Source organism: Fragaria vesca, linkage group LG4 (assembly GCF_000184155.1).
Source record: "Fragaria vesca subsp. vesca linkage group LG4, FraVesHawaii_1.0, whole genome shotgun sequence".
Lineage (NCBI taxonomy): Eukaryota > Viridiplantae > Streptophyta > Magnoliopsida > Rosales > Rosaceae > Fragaria > Fragaria vesca.
The window spans coordinates 10,746,576-10,767,935 of record NC_020494.1 but is presented as its reverse complement, the minus strand read 5'-3'; the positions used below and the strand labels follow the sequence as shown (position 1 = coordinate 10,767,935).

Below are 21,360 nucleotides of genomic sequence, written 5' to 3'. Positions count from 1 at the left end.
TTTAGGTATATATGATAGATCATCTTTACAAAATTTCAGCTAAATTAATAATCATTAAGGTATTCAAAATTGTGAATTACACGAATGGTTCTGGTTGAACATATTTGGTTCACTCATTGTAATCATATAGTTTCGACATCTTAACGATCACCAATTTAGCTGAAATTTTGTAGAGATGATCATGTCATATATATCTAGATACTAGTTGGCTATGATCAAAAAATATGACCGAAAGTGGTTCTATTGGTAAAATCTATACCTTCTAAGGATGTCCTTATTTATTCTTATGGTGCGGATTTCCAATTTAGACTCATTTCACAATCGAATTTTCACATCTCCACTATCTAATTTTTAGACACTAATGTGTAGATCATCTCAACAAATTTTCAACCAATTTGATAATCGTTAACCATAGAGTTACACTACAAAAATGGTTAACCATAGAGTTAAGGGTGAATGTATTTATTGTAGTAAAGAATATCTTACCGATCCGGGTACAAATGGTACATCCTCCCTTATTAGTCATATTGATAAATACCGCAAGTATCCTTATAATATTGAAATGTTGAAAGCTAAAAAACAAAAGATTTTGTGTCCCAAAAAAGATATTAGGGAGTTGGATGCCTCTCCTTTGACAAAAGAAGTGCTCACTAGGTTATGTGTGGAGATGATTATTTTAGATGAGCTGCCCTTTACTCATGTGGAGGGCATGGGGTTTAAGCGTTTTATGGAAAGAGCATTACCTTTTTGGAAAGTCCCTTGTAGGAAGACGGTAGCAAAGGGTATGCTTAAGGTGTATATGTGGGAGAATAAGAAGTTGAAGGGTGAATTGAAGGGGAGAAGAATGTGTCTCACGACGGATACATGGACATCATCCATTCAAAACATCAATTATATGGTTGTTACCGCATATTTAATTGAGGAAAAATGCTCATTTGCACAAAAAAATAAAAGTCAAACCTCATTCCAATGACAATAAGACTTTTGACCCCAATTGAATAAGAGGTTAACTTATTTGTGCCCAAATACATAAATCTTTATTAAATTCATAATAAAATAATATTTTTTTTGAGACACTTTTACCCTTGTGTCTTATACACATTTAGAGAGAGAAAATGGAAGAGAGAGAGAAGACTTTGCCGGACTTCGGTCACCGGTCGCCGAAATCCGGTCTCCAGAATATTACTGACCCCTAGTAAACCGGAATTTCGCCGGATTTTTTTAAAATGTCACCGGAATCTCGCCGGTCGTTAGAAATCTCGCCGGATTTTTTCACCGGACCTTGCCGAAAGTATACTACACCATCGCTGAAGTTTAATTAAGGGGCAGTAATGATGAAAAATGTTTTACTAGGGGGCAATAAACTTCTACTGAGATTTTACTGGTGGGCAGTAAACTTCTACTGAAGTCAATAAAACCTTATTGAGGGACAGTAATGATGAAAAATGTTTTACTGGGGGCAGTAAACTTCTACTGAGGGAGTAGTAAACTTCTACTGAGATTTTACTGGGGGTCAGTACTGACCCCCAGTAATCAACTATTGACCTCTGTATTGACCCCCAATAATCTGTCAAAGCATATAAAAACGAAGAAGAAGGCAATTTCCAACCAAAACGAAACCAAAAGAAAAATTACTGACCCCCAGTAATTTTCTATTGACCTCTGAACTGACCCCAATAATCTATCAAAACACATAAAAACAAAGAAGATAGATTAAGAAGGCAATTCCCAACCAAAAGAAAAATTACTGACCCCCAGTAATTTTCTACTGACCTCTGTACTGACCCTAATAATCTGTCAAAACACAGAAAAACAAAGAAAATAGAAGAAGAAGACAATTCACAACCAAAACGAAACCAAAAGAAAAATTACTGACCCCAATAATTTTCAAGCCAGAAAAACTACTGACCCCCAGTAATTGGATATACTCTCTTACCATGCACCCTCACTCACTGGATCTACTCCCTTGCACCATTTCTCTGCATCCAAAATGAAATCATGGCAGCTACTCTTCTCACCTTCTCTCCTTCTCTAACCACAACACCAATTTAACCTCCAGACCAACAACAACCACAATTTACCAACAATATCAAAGAAGGATCATATCCTACCTTCAAATCCATAGCCTGGCCGGGGTTGCAATCCTCCTCTAGTAGCTCGAGATGCCGGAGGTGGCTCGACCCCATGATCCTCGTCAGGCTCCTCGCCGGTGCGTCATCCTCGTCCTTGAGGCGTCGTTGGCGTCGACGTCGAGGCAGCCAAAGAGAGAGAGAGAGGCGGTGACGAAGTCTCAGATCCTACGGTTTGGATCGACGAGGCGAGGAGGAGGATGAGGCAGTGACGAAGTCCCAGATCCGGTTAAAACAACGGTGTTTACCGGTTGGGTCGAGGACGACGATGACGTTGACGGATCAGAGGATGACAATGACGCAACTCTGACGACCGCACTACTCTTCTGTTCGTCGGAGGCGTGCATGCGGTTGCTGCTGGAGGTCGGAGCAGACCTGGATCAGAGAACGATGGCGGAGTGAGAGAGATTGAAGAGAGAGAGAGAGAGAGAGAGAGAGAGAGAGAGAGAGAGAGAGAGAGAGAGAGAGAGAGTAGATCTTAAATGAGAGGTGGAGGGATAAGATTAGACAGTTAGGTTAGTGATAGAAAAGTAATTTTGGTAAGAATAATTGAAATGGGCAATGGAAAACGTTTTTCATTGGAATGGGTAACCATACCCAATAATTAGTACCAAATGGGCATTATTCCTTAATGATGGGTATTACATAGAAGAGTCATTAACTTTTGTGTCATTTTAGATCATAAAGGAGATTCCATAGCTAAACTTTTGAAAGATTGTTTGTTAGAGTGGGGCATAGAGAAGATTTTAACAATCACTATTGATAATGCTTCGACAAATGATGTTGTAATAAGAGAGTTAATCAATAAGTTAAATGTTTCGGGACAACCTAATATGATTTTGAATAAGGGGGAAAATATGCATATGCGGTGCGTAGCTCATATTCTTAACTTGATTGTGAATGATGGTTTGAAACTCATGAATATGTCTATTAATGTTATTCGTAATGAGGTGAGGTATGTTAGATCCTCTATACAAAGACTTGAACTCTTGAAAAGAAGTGTTGCCTTGATATGTACACAAAATTGGCTTAGAGGTGAAACTATTGCTTTGCATCATATGTCAACTAGTGAGGAGATTAAGATATGTGAAGAAGCAGAAAGAGGTAATAGTTTTTTTTTTTTTGGGTTTATGTAACAAATATGGTTTTCTTATCTAACTTTTTGTTTTTATTCCTCTAGAAATCTTGGAGATATCATCATTGTTGCGTACGCAAAGTGTTAGGAGTGGTATGTTGCCTCCTAAGATGAAGTAACATTATTGCGAGCATGAGATGATGTTGCAAGAAATCTTTGATTTGTTTTTCTCCTATTTATTCCGAGTTTGTGTTTTGATGTCTGAACTTTAAACATTGGACTTTATTTGTAATTTATGTACTTTTAAGTTTTAACTATATGTAAGTATGAAGTACAAATTATTGAGTATGAAGTATGAACTTTATATTTGTGTTTAAGATGTATGGACTTTAAAGTTTAAACTTCGGACTTTTAAAGTATTTTTATCTTTTTGATTGCATGTTTATACATTGGTTTGTGGACTGTCATTATGAACTATTGTCATAAATTATATTGATGTAGTTGAAAAATGTTAAAACCAAGGAGCTTTATGGAGTTAAAGAAAAAACATAGTACATTCATTTTCGGCAAAGCTTAAATCATTGCAAGAAATTTTTTTCTTCTATTGTGTAAAAAAAAAACCGAACCGGGCCGAAGCATTGGTTTAGTTTGATTTTCGGTTTACTGTTTCGGAGATTGAAAAACTGAAGATTTGCACCGAACCCACCTCTAATCTTTATTGTATGCAATTTTCTTATTAAATAGAAAAAACAAATGAGATTGATTTAAATGAAGTTGAATGTTGAAGAAAATATAAGTAGGGCTGGGCACGATCCCAGATCGGCACTACTTTGACGGGGACCGGGACCGGGGTATGAAGTCCGGGACGGGCCTCGACGGGAAAAAAAAACTAAGACCGGCAGAAGACAGGACCGGCCAAAAACCGGCCGGTCCTTGGGCCTTCGGTCCCTTATCTTATCTCACCGCCAACTATTTTCAATCACCACCAAATCTCCTTCCAATCACCACCAAATTTGATATCATAAAACAAATTGAAACTCTTAACAAACCCTAAACAAAAACCCTAAATTCACAACAAGAAAAGAGAACCCAAAAAGTCCCCAAGCCCTCCGATACATCAATTATAATAAACATAGAAGAAAGCACATAAACGCCGCCGCCGTATGAATACCTCTCTGCCGCCTCCTTCAAAGCCGATCGACCTCGCTGTCGTACGAGTACCTCTCCTCCCTTGAACCCAACCCTCACCGCTATCTAGCCCAACCATGTGGGAGAAACGAAAGAGACTGGGTAGGTTTAGGCTGTTGTATCTCTCCTTCATCTTCAATTTAGGCTGTTGTACCTCTCCTTCATCTTCAATCTAGTGGGTTATAATATAAAGGAAAGAGACGAAACAGACTGGGAGAGAAAGAATGAAAGGAATTAAGAGATTTAAGGCTTTGTTTTATAACATTTATATACACTCGGGCTTTCGGGCCTTAACTTTTTTCTTATATAAAGGACCGGGCCCAGCCCGCACACATGAAGAACCGGCTCGACCTACACATTTTCTATGGCAAACCCGAAAAAAAACCCTGCCGGTCCGGGTCAGTTTGCCGGTCTTTTTTTTCGACTACGGGCTTTATGCCCAGCCCTAAATATAAGAGGATAAAAATTCTAAAAAAAAAATTAAAAATTATTAGAAATCCATTAATTGTTGATTGAACTGGTTACATATTCAATACATACAGAAAATCGTGGATGTTCATATATAATCCATACAAATATTGGATTAATCAAACATAAAATTTAGATTGAATTGTTTAATTTGTGTGCAAGTTACGTTATTTGATTTACGTCGTACTACGTATTTGTCTCATTTTTGCTTAACCTGGTTTTGTAGCATATTTAAGTTTTATAGTTATGATGTTTGTATCATTGTATAACATACAATGTTAAATCATTTCCCTTTCCTAATTAAAAGTAAAACTGACTTAATCTTTTTGTTCACATGCAAACATTAGCAATTTATTTCAAAATCGCCAATACAGAGAAACTTAGAAAAAAAAAAAAAAAAAAAAACATTGAATTGAATATTAAAAGGGTCATCCCATCATTTCAGCACCTAAGGCTAGGATTTCACGGTAAAAGATATGTTGGGGCTTCGATCTCCTTTCCATTTTTAAGGCTATCTTCCAAACTTTCACATCACTCCTAACTGTATCTCTCTCTATCATTATCTCTTCATTGCTTAATATCCGTAGAAATGATGGACGGTGCAATGGAGCCTGTGATGAGACTCTTCCGAACTGTTCAGGTTTATACTAATGGGCCAACTGTGCAGAGTATGTTCACAGCTGTTGGAGACGGATTTGGCAACCGCATTGGAGAGAGGGGAGAGTCGGCGGCCGCTCCTGTGCATGTATCATTTCCTTAACCATTGCAGCTGGTTGTTGGAGACCACCCACCGCTGTAACTGAAGGTTGTGTACAGTGTAGCTCAACCGCTGCCCCTGCTGCTTACTGTGGTTTGTACCATAGACCACGGTATGGCGGATAAGTGGGTAGCGGTGGCTGTGGTGTGCACAATTGTCCACGGGATTCTCACCCGCGGTCGTGGAGGCGGCGCACCTCCCACTCAGTGATTAATTTTAAATTTTATATAAGAGCGGTTAGTAGTTTCTATTGTATGGTTATTGTAGTTTCTTCTTCTTCTGGTTTGTTTTGGATGATCTAAGCTTTGAAGCTGGCATTTGTGTGCCCTAACTGGATTGATGCAGTTGTCCAGTCTCTTATATAAGGAATTGGTTGGATCTACTGCGACTGTTTTGATCTGGTTTCCATTTGTTGTATGGTTGTTGTAGTTTCTTCTTCTAGTGTGTTTTTTCTAGTCTCTTAGACAGGGGTTGGTTGGATTTACAGCGGCTGCTTCGATCTCATTTCCTTTTGTTGTATGGTTGTTGTAGTTTCTTCTCCTGATGTGTTTTTTCTAGTTTCTTAGACAATGAATTTGTTGGATCTACTGCGGCTGCTTCAATCTCATTTTCTTTTGTTATATGGTTGTTATGGTTGTTGTAGTTTCTTCTTCTTGTGTGTTTTTTAGCTTTATTCATATGTCCTTTTTCTTAATCAATTAAAAGGCTAGTGATATATTATAAGGAATTCATTTGAAAGTTTGATACTTGAGTTTGATTGTTTGAATTTGTTGGTTTACTTACCGCCCAAATTATTTTGGGTACACATACTGCAATTTAGAAGACTAATAACATCAATTATGAAGGTCCTAGACCTTGCGCCAACAAACTGATAGATGCTTTCTTTGCATCTAAAAGACGGACTAGAAGTCATCAGTTCTTGTTTTCTATGGTTTATTTTTTTTTTCACTCATCAACCCTGTTTGCCCTAGTTGAAGAACTAGACACCCAGAATGAAAAAATAAATGAAAAACCAAAAGTCTATTTGTTTGGAAATCCAAATCCTGAAAGTTCCAAGATACAATATCTTGAAGATCCTAAAAGTGTCAGAGTTCTTGTGTTAGCACTAAAAGAAGTTGAATGGTTCAACTTCCACAATCTTATTGGAACTTTAGGCTTCGATCTTCCCGAAACTCTCCATGTGGTTCCTAGATCTTATGTGGGAAGATATGAAGTTAGTGTTCTGAGTTAACACCCTCAAGAGCAAAAGTTCTGGCTTGTTGAAAATGGTTTTGTCCATAATCTGTGGAGTAAAAGAAATGAAGACCTCAAAATATTTCCAAATATCATAGTCAACACAGTTAAGAGTGTCAGAAAAAATGATAGTGTTCTCCATTTAAAGTTCAAATCTACTCCACCAGAATATGTTCAAAAAAATGGAGAAATAGATTATATCTCCCTATATCATTATGTGAAAATTGTTCACGAGAGAGATTATTTGCATCATGCATGTGTGAATATAATGGTAAACTAAATACTAGCATTTCCTGGATGAAGGTCATGTCTTTGGAATATATGAAAATGATCATCGAAGAAGATACAGATAACACATTCTTAGCAGCCAGAGAAAAAATCATACTAACTGCTTATGATCATCTTGAGGTTGTTGACAGTGATTTTTTTTCAATCCCTCAAGAAAAATGAAATTGATTCAACCTTAGCCTGTTTTTAATGGGTTGAGAAACTGGAAAAAGAAAACTTTAGCCTGCAAAATGTATGATGACACATAGAAAGATAATTATGCATCATGGGGGAATAGTACCTACACCCCGAGCACTGAGAAAAAGATTATATAAGTCTTTGTATAGAACATCCTAAATAATATCAGGTATTTCATCAAACAAAAACTTGTCATAATCATGACATCTAGTAAGATGGCCTAATCGATTTATGTGAATGAAAGTTGTTTGGAAAATACTCTCGCCAATAGTCAAGTTCAAAACTCGACATCTTTTTCAGATGTCTCAAAATCTAATCTAGTTCAAGGGGTTAGCTGGAAGATAAAAACTCTAAGCATCATAGGAGCCAGCTTTGTGTAGTGTAGACTGCCAAGCTTCTGGTGATCTTATGCATATTTTTCATGGGATGCATAAGAACCCGTTCTTATGCATCTTTTCCATGGGATACATATGAACTTTCGGGTAGACACCGTTACTAAAAAAAAATTCACTTGACTAGTTGGAACATTTTGTGTAAGCTCAAGTGAAAGTGTGAAAGGGAGGCTTAGCTATAGAGCCCGTTGATTTAATAAAGCTTGTTGATAAGCCAAGCAAGTACTTAAAGAATGTTTCATTGTTTTTTTTTTTTTTTTTTTTGAAGGGACTGTTGTTACATGGTCTAGTGTTGCTCATTGTGCTCATCCTTTGTATTTCTGTTCACCTACAATGTTTCATCGTCTTCTGAGGCAAAACTAAGGCAGATTGCTTTGGGTGTTTCTCCTACCTTGAATTTACAAATCTAACTCATTGTTTCATAATCCAAGTTCATAATAAACCTAATATCATTTGTAATCTCAACACGAAGATTCATAGGGATTACATTCTGAACCGGGTGCTCTTCTTAATTAACTCATTAATAGTTTTGGGGTTTGGTTTTGAGGATCGTAGCGCCCGCTTAAAGGAATACTGGATTCTTTGTTTTACCATATAGTTCATTTGGCAAGCAAGAAATAAGGTGAGGTTTGATGGAGGCATATATGGGGCAATTCATGTATCCATGATTTGTCATCTAATTGGAATTCATATTCAAGCAGCAGGTCGGCTTGCTAAAGGCGTTATGAACAACTTCATTCAAGATTTCCGAGTTGTGAAATTATTTTATGCTCAATGTAACCCAAGATAAGGTTATTTGGGCATCCTCCTCTAGGGTGGATTCAGATAAATTAAAATGGGCGTGAAAAAGTGATTCTAGCGTTGGTATGGAGCTATTTTTCGTGATTATATTGCTACTACTCCGAAAATGATCTTCGAAACATTCGAATAGTATTTGATTTCTGATGTTACGACCATGCTTGCCCTGGAGAGAAACCTATCAGAACTCAGTTGAAGATTCTTTTTTGATATATCCTAGGCCAAATTGGTCACGTCAATCATTTGATATGAAGTTGCAGCAGACACTGGAGCACTCTAGCACTCGTCTTCATTTCTCTAAAGGAAGTGATATAATTCAAGGTCATACTTCCTCATTGTTGCATTTGCCAAAAGTTGAAATACTTGCGCTTTCAGATTTAATGCAGAAGGGCATTTAACATGGAAAACTATGATGCTGTCACAAAAGGCCGAGTTGAATGAACAGAGAAAATTGGTGGGATGGGGTTTGAGTCTTCAACTGAGAGCTAAAGTTATTCTACTACTAGGTTCTGAATTTGAGCAAAGCTTGAACAATTAGCCTTACACGAGCCCCGTCGACTTTGAAGAATGATAGAAATTAGAAACCTCTAATCTGCACTTGGAAGCTTGAAGATTTCCCCAGCAGTTGTCATGTGCGTGTTTCTCCTAGCTACAAGGATAAACTCTTCGCCACGCCAACTGCTCTTCTACAACATTTATACTCTTACCATAAATACAAATAATGAAATGTTAGATTCGTGAGCTGATTATGGTTATACATACAACATCTCTTAGATACATACTTATATACTGATATACACGTATCTAGGTAGAACGAAGCTATGTAGGCACAAGCGCCAGTATCTGACTCCTAACGATTCCCATGCACTTTTGGATTTCTCCGTAGACTGGTAGGTTCTGTGTGCAAATTGGCTTCAAACTAGTGACGGCACGATCTAATACCCAGGCAACATCAGCCGGTGAAAAATGTCGTGCTGTACATGTCTGCATTTTGTACATGAAAATGTAAGCGAGGGATAAGCATTTATCTGGATACTAAAAAGAGAAACATAGAACCTTGTAACTGGAAACTTATGGAAAGAACAAGACTAGCACCTACTCAAAGCCTCTGCGGCTTTAAAATCCATCAACAAATTTGACCAGAGACAAGTCGTTAATCAAGAAATTCAAGAGGCAGAGGCTCAATAGTAATTGCGTAAAACAAATGAACCGCACTTGCATACCAAAAGGAATACGAAATGAGGCAGGGGATTCATTCCTAAAAAAGCCTGTTGCTTTATGTAACCACCAGGTTTGGCAATGATATTTTTCCACCAAAAAACATGCAATCCAGAAAAAATACAATACATGCTATTATATTATTACCTGAATCATGAACAAAGCTGCCACACAATTTGCGATAAGGTCTGAAAGGAATTGGTCTTCACTTTGGTTGGATAAACTCTTTGACATAGGATCAGATTTTTCTGTACAAGCAGTTGATTGATCCTCAGAAACCAGAATTGGAGCGGCAGGGGTAGATCCCATTGATAGCCTGCCAGCATCATCCTCTGAGAGCTGTTTACTTACAAAGTCTATAACCTCCTGAATTCTCTCTATGTTATTCTCCCTCTTCAAGGATGAGATTGCCTGAAATAGTAATTAATATGATAAATTTTCAAAGAAAAACTAATGCTTCATTGCTTAGAGCAATAGAGTGATATGAAAGATTGACTGTTTCAAAGTTCATGTATGCTGGTGGTGTGGCAGAAACAGATTCAATCAACAGAAAACAAAACTCAAGTTCTAGCATGCACTCCTATCAGATAAATAAGCTCTCAAAGACTCCAACGACCCTTTACCATCAACTATCATTCATTGAAACATAAATTTTGCTTAGACAACAATGATTGTATAGTGGGCGCCCAAACATCTAATATTGATTTGATGGCCTTACAATACCTGCATAGCTACATGAACCATTTCCCTCGCTTTTGCTCTTGAACTTTCAACAATTTCATACACATGAGTAGCCGGTTCTTGGACATGGCACAAAGAGCTTGAATGGCCACTGGAGTCACTAAAGCCGGACAGGGGATTTGCCGATATAAGTGGGTAGCTCCCTCTATATGTGTTTCGTTGTCTCAAGCAAAGAAGAGCAGAAGAAACCTGCATATGAAAAGCAATTAGTTTTCCTCTCCATCTCAAACAGTCACTCAACTGCTGAATAGATAGCACATGATATAATAAAAGGGAATGAAGCTACAAACAAGCCATAGAAACTTATACCTGATCATTGATTTCGCTCAGCTGTAATAGCACGGCAGCATATTCCTTTTTAAAAGACTCAGAATCCTTGATAGAGTCATGTCCGTCTCGGCACTTTTCCTCAAACACGTCATCATTCATGCGCCTCAACTCAGAAACCACGGCATCCTACAAGTTTCATTATGATCCATCAACTCAATTCTCGAAGTTTCCAGGAATAGAATAAATAAAATTACTAAACCCCCTAAATTTCGAGTGGTCAAGATCTAAGATTGATACAAAATATGTATGTCGAGCAATGCACCTTTTTGTCAAGGGCACAGGTCAACTCAAACAGAGCTCGTACATCAGCTTCCTTAGCTTGCATCTGCACAGAAATTGAAGGCTAAGAATTTGTAACTTTAGCAGTCTCACCAGGCCCAACTTTAGCTTCCTTGTTAAAAATTGAAAACAGTTACCCTAGGCATGACAGTTTTCACTTCATAGTAGCATACTTTTTCTTCAATTTTATGCTTTCAATATTTAAGGTTATAATAGCAGTTAATGTTACTCGTCAAGTAGTCAGCAAGAACAAATGACCAATGGAAAGAAAGAGCCCTCAAGCATGCAAAGGTAAGGAAAGCATACTGGAAGCTGACCACAGATAAGCATGCCAAAATACACCATTATAAATTTAGCAATACAATTTCAAGAAGAATGCCAGTCTGATATCCCCACAACTAACCTCTATATGCTTTGATGATTTGTTGGTTTGAGGAGTTGACGGAGGAATATGACAAGGAACAGCAGGGCTGTTCAGGTTGCCAGTAGAAACAACCTTCATATACCCTTCAGTCTTCCCTTCTTTGTGTTGTTCATTAATCTTGAGCTCCTTGAAGTTCTCAGATTTGTTGAAAATGATGTTTTGCTTTGTGAAAGAAGCAGGTACGTTTTCCAATGGATTTAACGGCATGCAATCAATATCCTGCAATAAAATTATGAAAGTATTTCACCAAAAAGGAATAATATCAAACGGATAGACCGCTATAGCCTTTACCAACATAAAGAAATTAAAAGTGTGGCTGCAACAAACAATGGAAAATGGAGACAAACGTGCTCTCAGAAATGCAATATCTCCAAACTTTAGAACCATAAAAGAAATCAATGATTTCTCTGATAAGATGTATCCAATATTCCAATACATAATAACAAAAATGTCTGAACATCGCGAAAACTTTTAATATGTTTTTGAAATATTAGTTCTAAAAGTGTGGAGCTAAAACCAATTAAACAGAAAATGCACTTCGCCATACCAATCCTGTCAGTGGAAAAGGAGCAAGTAATCATACACATTCCAAAATCCATATATCCTCCAATCATAGAAAAAGAGCATGTAAATCTTGTCATAAATTTTCTAATTGAGAGCTAATTACCATGATATCTGCAACTCCTAATTCAGGCTGGTCAAACTGAACACGATACGTACTATGCTCAATGCTTAGTACAGTTCCGTTATGGATCTCTCTAGACCTGGGGTGAAAAGCAATAACATGTTGTCCAACTGATAAAGGCCGAGCTAAGTCAGTTGGAAGTCCTTCCCTTGTACCAGCATTAAGTTCAGCATAATGCTTTCTAACTGACTTCCGGTACTGATGAAGTTTCTCCTTTTCTTCCTTCAAAAACTGATCAGAAAATCTCCGTGGTCTCCCGAGGGAACTGCAACAAGTGACAAAGAAAAATATATAAAAATAACTTTATGAAGGTTACCAAACGGCATTAGAAACAGCCTGTGAAAGAAGCAGAGATCAGGGGTATATACCTCCTTATAACACCCCATTCAACACGAGTTAATCTTGGAACATGACCCAATCCAACGTGATTCAAGTACTCAACAAACTCCCTTTTAGTAAACCATGGGTAATCAATTGCACTATAAAACCATTCAAAAGCACACCATCTCCGTGCTTGATAACGAGATAAGCAATTAGAAAGTCTTCGCTGTACATGAAAATGCAGACACATATGAACAAAAAGTTTGAGAAACTCAGTTGGCAACTTAAATGATGGCAGATGTATGACATCAAGATCCAGTTCCGTTTTATGAACTGAACGAACCAGTTTATTAGGTTGGTCATATGATGTGCTCTGCAGAGACTTTGCATCTTTCTGTATGTCCTCCTTCCGTTTACTCCTGTCTCTCAAGGATAAGTTGGCCTGGTTTGCATATTGTACTTCTACAGTTGATAAACCTGAATTTTTCTCTTGCCTTCCACGATCTGTAGCAGGAGATGAGTTTCCTACAGGCTTCACCAATTTCCCATGCTTTTGGTGTGTGTTATAATGAGAAGACCGTTTACCTTTATTCACATAGTTCACCTCATCTGTAGCCTGAAACCAATTGCAGAGAAGAAATGCCAAAAGTTAAATGTAACTATAGGTGCCAGAACTAAAACAGAGCGACATAAACGATTCAACATGTGACCACCATTACTTTACGACATTTAAAATTACATCAAAAATTTCCCCAGACCTAAAAATCTATACTCAAATATCAGATAGAAGTAGAACACCAATAGTCTAAAGTTGGAGCAGGAAAAGTAGCTTGCTTTTTGAAAACAACCGAATCAAGTAGGGAAGTTTGATATGATTTAGAGGAATTGATAACTAAAAGGCAAGAATGTAAAATCCACTTTGATCCACTTGTAAAAAATATAAAATTAAAAATTAAAAATTAAAAATTAAAAAAAACTATCTTGGTCTGTAGTATATGCCAAAACACTAGATTCAAGGAAGTCAAGCTGAAAGGAACTGCTTACCTCAATCATTTGATTGTCACTCCAAGGAAACTCAGTCTGAGCTTCATTCTCATTTATCTGCAACTACATAATACCAACTATGGTCATCACTCATGCTCTAACCAGGTGGACCAGGAACCTGAAACAATTTATAGCGAGAGTAAAATCTGTCCTTACTTTAACTGGCGACTTCTGTTTTCTTTTTTGTATTCCAGAGTTAAACTGAGATGTTTTCATAGTGGTATCTTCAACCATGGTTACTGAAGAATTCCCTTTGAGTTTAGACTTCTTAGCAATGTTGAAGTTTTCTTCCTCCACAGGTGCAGCCGATTCTGGACACACAGAAGAATCAAGAGTTAATGATTAAGTAAAAAACAATGGTTAGCAGTTCAAGACAATCTATAAAATCTCTTACGATTGGCATAACCTAAAAGATAGGACTGACACTGAGATAAACTCCCATGTTCCAATCAAAATGTCTTACCCAATTCAGCAGTTGCTTCAGGCATCCTCAAGGATAGATCTGCCAGAGTAAGTAACGCATCAAAGGAAGAGTCTTCATCTGCATTGACAGAAGATTTGGAATGAAAAATGCCTGAACATGCTTCAAAAGGTTAATCAAGGTTGATTGCTTTTCCACAACAGTTGGCAATAACACCTATAATTATTTTTCTCAGACCAAAAAATAAACATCATAAAGGAAAGAGGTTGTATAAAAAGATACATAAACTTCATATTAAGGGATTGAAAACATACCTCTTCCAACATTTGCTGTTTTAGTTTTCTTCTTGTGGAAGGAACTTGCCTTTTTTGCACCCACAACTCTAGTTCCTAGTTTTCCCTTGACAGTACTTAAATTATATTGTTCTTCCTCTGTTCCACTACTACTTTCTTTTACGTCTTCCAAATGATTGTTTTCGCTTTCTTCCCTTTTTTGCCTCTTTAAATAGTATCTCTCCATGCCATAATCAGCCTGCATGCCGCCTAAGCTTAACTCACAACCAACCTCATCCAATTCCCCACCATGGGGCCTGGCAATTTTCATATCTGTTGCTGCAAACTAAATGCAAGAAAGGATCACGGATTATTTATTGATTATCTTGAAAACATTTTACAAAAGCATGGCAGATTTCTTTTAAATAATAAAATTACCATCCTTTCGCCATTTTGAACAGGTGATGGAGTACTGCCTTTAGCTTTTAATTTGGGAGTCCTGGAAACTTGGGGAGAACTACCTCTCTGTGAGGGTTCAGTCAAGGAAAATGCTATCTCCTGAGCATTGTTAACATCATTACCATCTGTACTGGTTTTTATACCTTGCCTGGCCGGTGAAAAATACTTTTTGCTGTTATCTTTATCATTAGAAGCAACCGGGACTCGAGGAGTCCTTTTTTTAACAGCATGAGGCCTGATTCCTGAAAACAAATTCCAGACGCAACAATTACATGAAGATATAAATCTAAACAAAAATAAGAAAACAAAGAGAAGCAAATAGCATGTCTAATCTCAATTCAAGATATAAAACACTTGAAATCATTGACATTATTTACTGATATAACAATGTAATTCTCTTGTAAGTGCACGAAAAATGCCATAGATTTGAGAAGGCTGAATCTTAATACAATTGCAATACAGTGGCTGTGACATTTATGCTTATGTATGCCAACATTAGTTGTGCTTCCAAGTGATCTTCTACGGTAATCAAAGACTGATAGTCCTAATTCCAGATATTATTAATTACACTTTTCAAAATAAACTTAAGTTTACCTATCCGACTACATTATTTTCTTACCCCCCCTCCCCACCACAAAAAAAACAAAATTTCTTGTTTCAAAGACAACGGGTAAATAAACAAAAACATGAAGCTAGACTTAAATTTTTTCACAAAGTTGCACAAGATTTTTCACTGCAAAGAAATCAACAAAATTGATACAATAAACAGAAAGATTACAATCATTACCCACCAGTGCGCCTATTTTTCAACAATGATAAGCAGCCATCTGATGCAATTGAACGGGACTGAGAAATATCTGGAATGTGTCCTTCCAATCCTTTTGAGGCGTCATTCCGTAATTTCCCTCTGGCAAGCTTTCGAGGCTTTCTAGAGGTTCCTGCATCGTCAAGGCTTTCTTGTTCACTCTCACTTCTTTCCTGCAAGGCCAGATCATCTTATATGAGTTCGATATGGGCCATTCCTGATACATTAGCCCAACTGACATCAAGATTTCTTTTTTATTATTATTATTATTATTTAGTGGCTATAAACAGAGATCATTAATGTCACTGACTATTCCTTTGAAAATTGATAAACCTGATAACATGCTCAACATAAAAGGATAGAAAACTCAACACTTTATATTGCATGACACAATGACCACAAAGAAAAGTTACAGATTTACAGATAACCTTGAATAAGCAGTAACTAGAAAGTTGCAAACAATTCAGTACCTAATGGACATAGTTTTTCACTACCTAAAAAAGAACTATGTTACTGTATATCAAAGCAATATAAATGCCAGTTCCAATTTTCCTTACAGTTTGTACTCACTATTAACACTTAAAAAAACCGGCCCTCAGTGGAATAGAAGCAGAACGATTAAATTCAAACAAGTGAACCAATACTATTTCTTATATTCAAAGGCAACATACAACCAGCAAACCAGAAAAGGAAAGATGAAATCCAAACTCACCAGCATAGCGTAGTAGTCACTCATCATTGCTGTTAAGCCAATCACAGAAGCAGTGCCCTCAGGAAGAGATAAGTAGGCCTGCAAATAATATATTCATGAGTCCCCAAAAGCAAGAAACAAGATTGTCATCAAGAAAAATATATTTAACATGAAAGAAGTATAGACATATGTTTTTCCACTGGGGAAAAGGAAACATTCGAAATGGTGGAATAAACTAAGTAGGTAAAAGTTGTAATCAACAAACGTAATGAGTTTAAGCTATGCTGATAGAAGTCCTCTTTTAAATTTTCATATTAGTGTGAAAAGCTCAAAAACCAAAACGGTGCCCAACTGGAGTATAGTCAGTATACAATAACAAACTACAACCAATTGGTAAACTTGTAGCAACATGTATACAGTTATAAAAGTGATCACATTTTAAGAGAAAGTCTATGAATTGCAGAGCTCAATAAACTAAACTGGTCCCAAATTGGAGTTTCCACACACAAACAAGCAATTGGGGACTTCTAGCAACACGGAAACATCAGAACTTGACAAGTAAACGCAAACCTCACACTGTTCATAGAACTGCAAAGCCTCATACCAGAGGTAATTACCATGACAACTGAAAATATTTACACAAAGTGATGCATATAATTAAAATACAGTTACTGTATCCCGCACATACCCTATTCATAGTGTAAAGGGCTTCTACATTCTCCACAGATCGGTGACGTACTACAGAAGCAACCTAAAACACAAATACAGCTAAATTAGCAAATTTCTGGGGATAGGGAGTGACATGTTAGTCATGTAAAGAGCATCACAACATTTGTACAAACCTTCTTCCAGTCTCTCCCATACTTGCGATATCCTTCGTAGAAGTGCTTCAGCTCTTCAGTGGTCCATTGAGGCCCTAACATATCAGACAGCTTTCTCTTCTGCAATTAAGAGGAGAGGGGAAAAGCAACTAGTTAACATTTGCAATTTTAAGCTATCATAAAAGCACCCAATAGGATTACTATTTGAGCCCTTTCATGTGTGTCTGTGTGTGTAACAGACAAACAACTCACATAGTAATGTCATAATCCTAGAATGAGAATGTGATGTTGTTGCCTCAGAAAACAAAGAGAAAAGGAAATCAAGATTCTAAATTTGTTTTTCATTGAAAATTATACAATAAGGAATGCAGGTTTCCTCTTCATTTTTTTAATGCAGCTAAATAAATAGAACCATCACAGGAATGAAATTATCCAGATATCAACACGATAATCAGGCCAAATGTGAAGCAATACAATAAAATACTTGTAACTTTAAAAATTAAAGATAATAGCCTCATTACATCAATAACTAAAGAATATTGAAACGTAGACCGTACCACAGCCAAATTATTGAAAGAACAAAATGGAAAGCAAAGAAAACCAAAAATGAGTTACCAGGTACTCTAATAACTGGTAGCCAAGGTTCAATCTTCATAACAATAAGAAATGATTGCAGACAAAATAGCAAGAACAATTTCAGATAATAATCCATTCTCATAACAATTTCAGTACTCACCTTCTGCTTATTTTTGTTCGCATTATCTCCATATTTGTTAGACGCAACCTCATTATTATAAGGAAACCTCTTATTCACACCCTTTGTTTTCCTTACTGGGGCCATGAATAACTTCCTTAGTAATCTGCAATGAAACAAGAAGAAAAGTACACAAGTCAGCACAGTAGAATCCAACGGCCATAAAGTAAGTTTTCCCAATACCTACTACCAAATGTGCACTTGCCTCAGCAGGATACTCCAAAAAAATTTAGGATTTACATTATAATCTCCTTTTCTATCTTCCAACTTTTGTAATTTGAAGGAAAGTACAGGCTACTTGGTGAGTGTAGGTAAGTATGAGCTAGGAAATTTCGAGAGTAGACCCTCTCAGATATCTAGGACAAATTTCTGGTTCATCTAAGGATGTATGAAAACTGCCTCCCTATAGCGAGGCCGAAACAATACGAAAGCAGCTTCTAATTCTAAAAATCGAACACAAAATTCACAGTTACACTCAGCCTATCAGCAAAACTCCATTCTCCTTTGTCTCAATTTTCCCGCCAATTTTCTGTAAAACCTAGGGATTAATTCGTGATGAAAATTCAAGCATCTTCGACCTCAAACTGGGCATCAGCTTCTAATTGCCGATAATGAAGCCCAAAAAATCAACTTCTAAACAATAAATCTCTCACAATTCAACTCTCCGCCGCTCCGAAACAACACAAAATCAAATTCCGAAAACAACAAAAACAACTCGAAACCAAGCCCAACGCAAAAGAGCACAAAATCGAAGCTGATCAAAAATCCGCCACTAGAAAATCAAAAACCGAAGTAAACAATACACAAATCCGGCTCGCTTTTCCTGTTCGAAGCTTTCGCAGGCCCCGAACAGAAGCGAAAGCCCAAAGCAGCAATCCGCAATCAGCTTGGAATTGAAGAATTAGATAACCCTAGCATATAGAGAATAAGAAGAAGAGGAGGAGATTCACCTTTGGAGAATTGGCGCGCGATTAAGGTGACTATGGCTTCATAGAGAGAGAGTGAGAGGCCGCGATCGAGCAAGAGGAGTGGGGAACTGAAAGAGATTATTGGTGAGAGAAAAAGGAAGAAGAAGAGAATGAGAAATTGGGGGCAGAACCGCGAAACTTTAAAACACTGTAAAACGATTTCGGCTTTTGGAGAGTTTTGGAATTTTCGCCCTGTACTGTTTTTAAAAATTTGTACATGTGTGTGACTGCGTGGAATTTTAATTTTTTGTTTCGTTATTTTTATCACAGTAAATGTTCAGAACGATCGGTAAATAAATAAATTTGTTTTTGGTTGTGATCTAGTATATTTCTTTTTTATCAACAATAATATCGAGCTTTTTGGTGCTTTTTGGTGTATCGGTAACTTCATATTAATTTGTAGTTTTATTTTGTGATTTCACATGCATTAGATCCGTGTATGAGAGAAATAAAGCATTTCATAATAGATGGACAACGACTATTCGGTGGATTTTAAAGCGAGTTGAACCTTGTTATATTAGAACTAATATTAGAAATATAACAATAGCAGATTACAAAAGTTACAACATTGGTAAATCATTGATCCGACAAATCTCAACATCTCAAGTATTCATCAGTTAAAAGGAAGCAGCAGTTGATAAGATTAAACTATGAATGGGCGGTTTGCTGTCAGCGACTGATGCCCAGAGATTCAACTGAGGCCTGAATTTGATGTCCATTGATCCATCCATTTTGTTGTCATAAAATGGAATCATCGTCTGCGCCAAACATTAAAAAATACATATCCAAGTTAACCATACATCATCGTTATCATGTATCAAAACAATGAAAGAGAGAGAGAGAGAGAGCGCCTAACCTCCATATCAAGACATCATACGCAAGGGGTAGGAACACCACATTCAGGACTATGATGAGGAAATTCCACAAGGAGTCCGAATCCATGGCCAAATCCTCAATAGGGTGGAGGCGAAATTTTGGTAAATCATTGATTCGATATGTGACTTTTGACTCATTCATGATAGCAAGAAGAAGGTATAAGTATTTGTGTTTACATCTCAAGTGATTTAAGAACTCAAAAATGTTGTGACCTTCCTCCATTTATCTAGATGCTATCTGAACTCGTTGATAAAATGCCCTATAAATCTTGAAGAAAAGATAAAAACATAAGATAGTACCTCTATACTAACTATAAGAATAATGTGAAGAATGATATGTGGGCATGTAGCTCAGTTAATTAGGTCCCTATTTATAGCATTGTCCGAAACACACGTGAGTTTTTTTTATGGGAAAATGGAGTCAAGCTCCCTTGATTCATAATCATACGACCGTACTAGGTCAAGCTATGAGAGTGTCCAAGGACAAACCCCATAATACAATACAATGCACATACAAAATGTCTACAATTCCAAAGAAAACTACTAAAAACAAACTACTCAAAAAGACTAATGTTCAAAAGAACTTATTGAAGCCTAGAAAGCATGTAACCTACCTCACTCAACCATAGTACCCTAGCTTCATGCATCGAGGCCTAGGACCATTTCGGTGTACCTTTCCAGACACAAAGGGGAGTATACTCGACAGTCAAGTGAAGTAGGGATCTATCCCAACAAGGGCTCGGGACTACTCGCCACCGGTTTCTTCATTAGAAAGAGGCTCATGTATAACAGAGTCTGCCATGGAGCTCGACGACTCACCAAAAAATAGTTGCTTCTTGTTCTTACTTCCTCGAGGCCTGCCTCTCTTCTTCAGGGATTTCCCTGTCTTCTTGATCCCTAGCTCCCCACTCACAGCCATGGAGGAAACACATGTGAGTTTCATACTACAATAGCGTTGTTTATGTTCTTCGAACCAAGTTCATACCAAATTCTATATATGCATATTGTAAATCTGTAATCATTTACCAAAAGCATATTCCATAAAAGCTACATTTTCAATAGGATTTTGATTCAATGATTTGTAATGGCCCAAAATCATAATCCAATTAATATTTACATAACAGGAAAATAATTTGTTTATTACTATAACAACATAGATTTATACAATTAATATAATTAAATATGCAACTTTCAATTAAAGCAAACAAAGCAATGGAGAAAACTCAGATCACCAATGTAACGCCCCAAACTGCACCTCCTCAGTTTAGGCACATCACAGTGCCGTGAGTCTCAAAAAGAGAAACGCAAGGCAGTTAATGTAAGAAAACATTTAAGAAAAACACAACAGAAGCGTAAAAACATTTTGAGGTGTAAAACTTAATTTTTCTCAAAGTACTTTAATTCACCAAAAACCTGATACAAGGAATGATTAAAAATAATAAACTCAAAGGAATACAATTTCCCAATAAGAGTATCATAAAGCAAACTCATAATAGGATTGGGCTTTTCCCTTCGCCTAAAATTTGATTTACAGAATGACCAATAATAAATGAACTTAAAGAAATAAAATTACGAAGCAGAACAGATTAAGACCAACAAGGTAGAATTTGGTACATGAAACTCAAATGTAAAAATAAAGGGGACAACATAGGAACTAAGTTATCAATCATAAATAAGCACACCCAACTCCTCGCCACTATCTCGTCCAAGTGCACAGTACCTGCATCCACAAACTGTTGTAGGGGTG

General features: G+C 37.0%; 1 protein-coding gene across 1 annotated transcript; it reads right to left on the bottom strand.

Annotated features, from left to right (window-relative positions):
- Positions 1 to 9,131: 9,131 nt before the first annotated feature.
- LOC101301668 (protein ALWAYS EARLY 3-like) lies at positions 9,132 to 18,855 on the bottom strand. Its single transcript, XM_004296768.1, has 20 exons — positions 18,721 to 18,855; positions 17,753 to 17,876; positions 17,038 to 17,136; positions 16,884 to 16,946; positions 16,217 to 16,294; positions 15,491 to 15,677; positions 14,679 to 14,941; positions 14,283 to 14,586; positions 14,011 to 14,088; positions 13,704 to 13,858; positions 13,548 to 13,610; positions 12,847 to 13,119; positions 12,551 to 12,729; positions 12,165 to 12,447; positions 11,477 to 11,716; positions 11,057 to 11,119; positions 10,774 to 10,920; positions 10,447 to 10,653; positions 9,871 to 10,134; positions 9,132 to 9,489 (listed from the first exon to the last, which is right to left on the bottom strand). The coding sequence occupies exons 2-20, from the start codon at positions 17,855 to 17,857 to the stop codon at positions 9,325 to 9,327; spliced, it is 3,216 nt and encodes a 1,071-aa protein (XP_004296816.1). The 5' UTR covers positions 17,858 to 17,876; positions 18,721 to 18,855; the 3' UTR covers positions 9,132 to 9,324.
- Positions 18,856 to 21,360: the final 2,505 nt, after the last annotated feature.

Coding starts and splice junctions, on each gene's coding strand:
- LOC101301668 (XM_004296768.1), bottom strand. CDS start 17,857: ATGGCCCCAGTAAGGAAAACAAAGGGTGTGAATAAGAGGTTTCCTTAT. Junction 14,089..14,282: donor AACAGCAAATGTTGGAAGAG/GTATGTTTTCAA, acceptor CTGTCAATGCAG/ATGAAGACTCTTCCTTTGAT. Junction 10,921..11,056: donor CCTGTGCCCTTGACAAAAAG/GTGCATTGCTCG, acceptor TGAAACTTGTAG/GATGCCGTGGTTTCTGAGTT.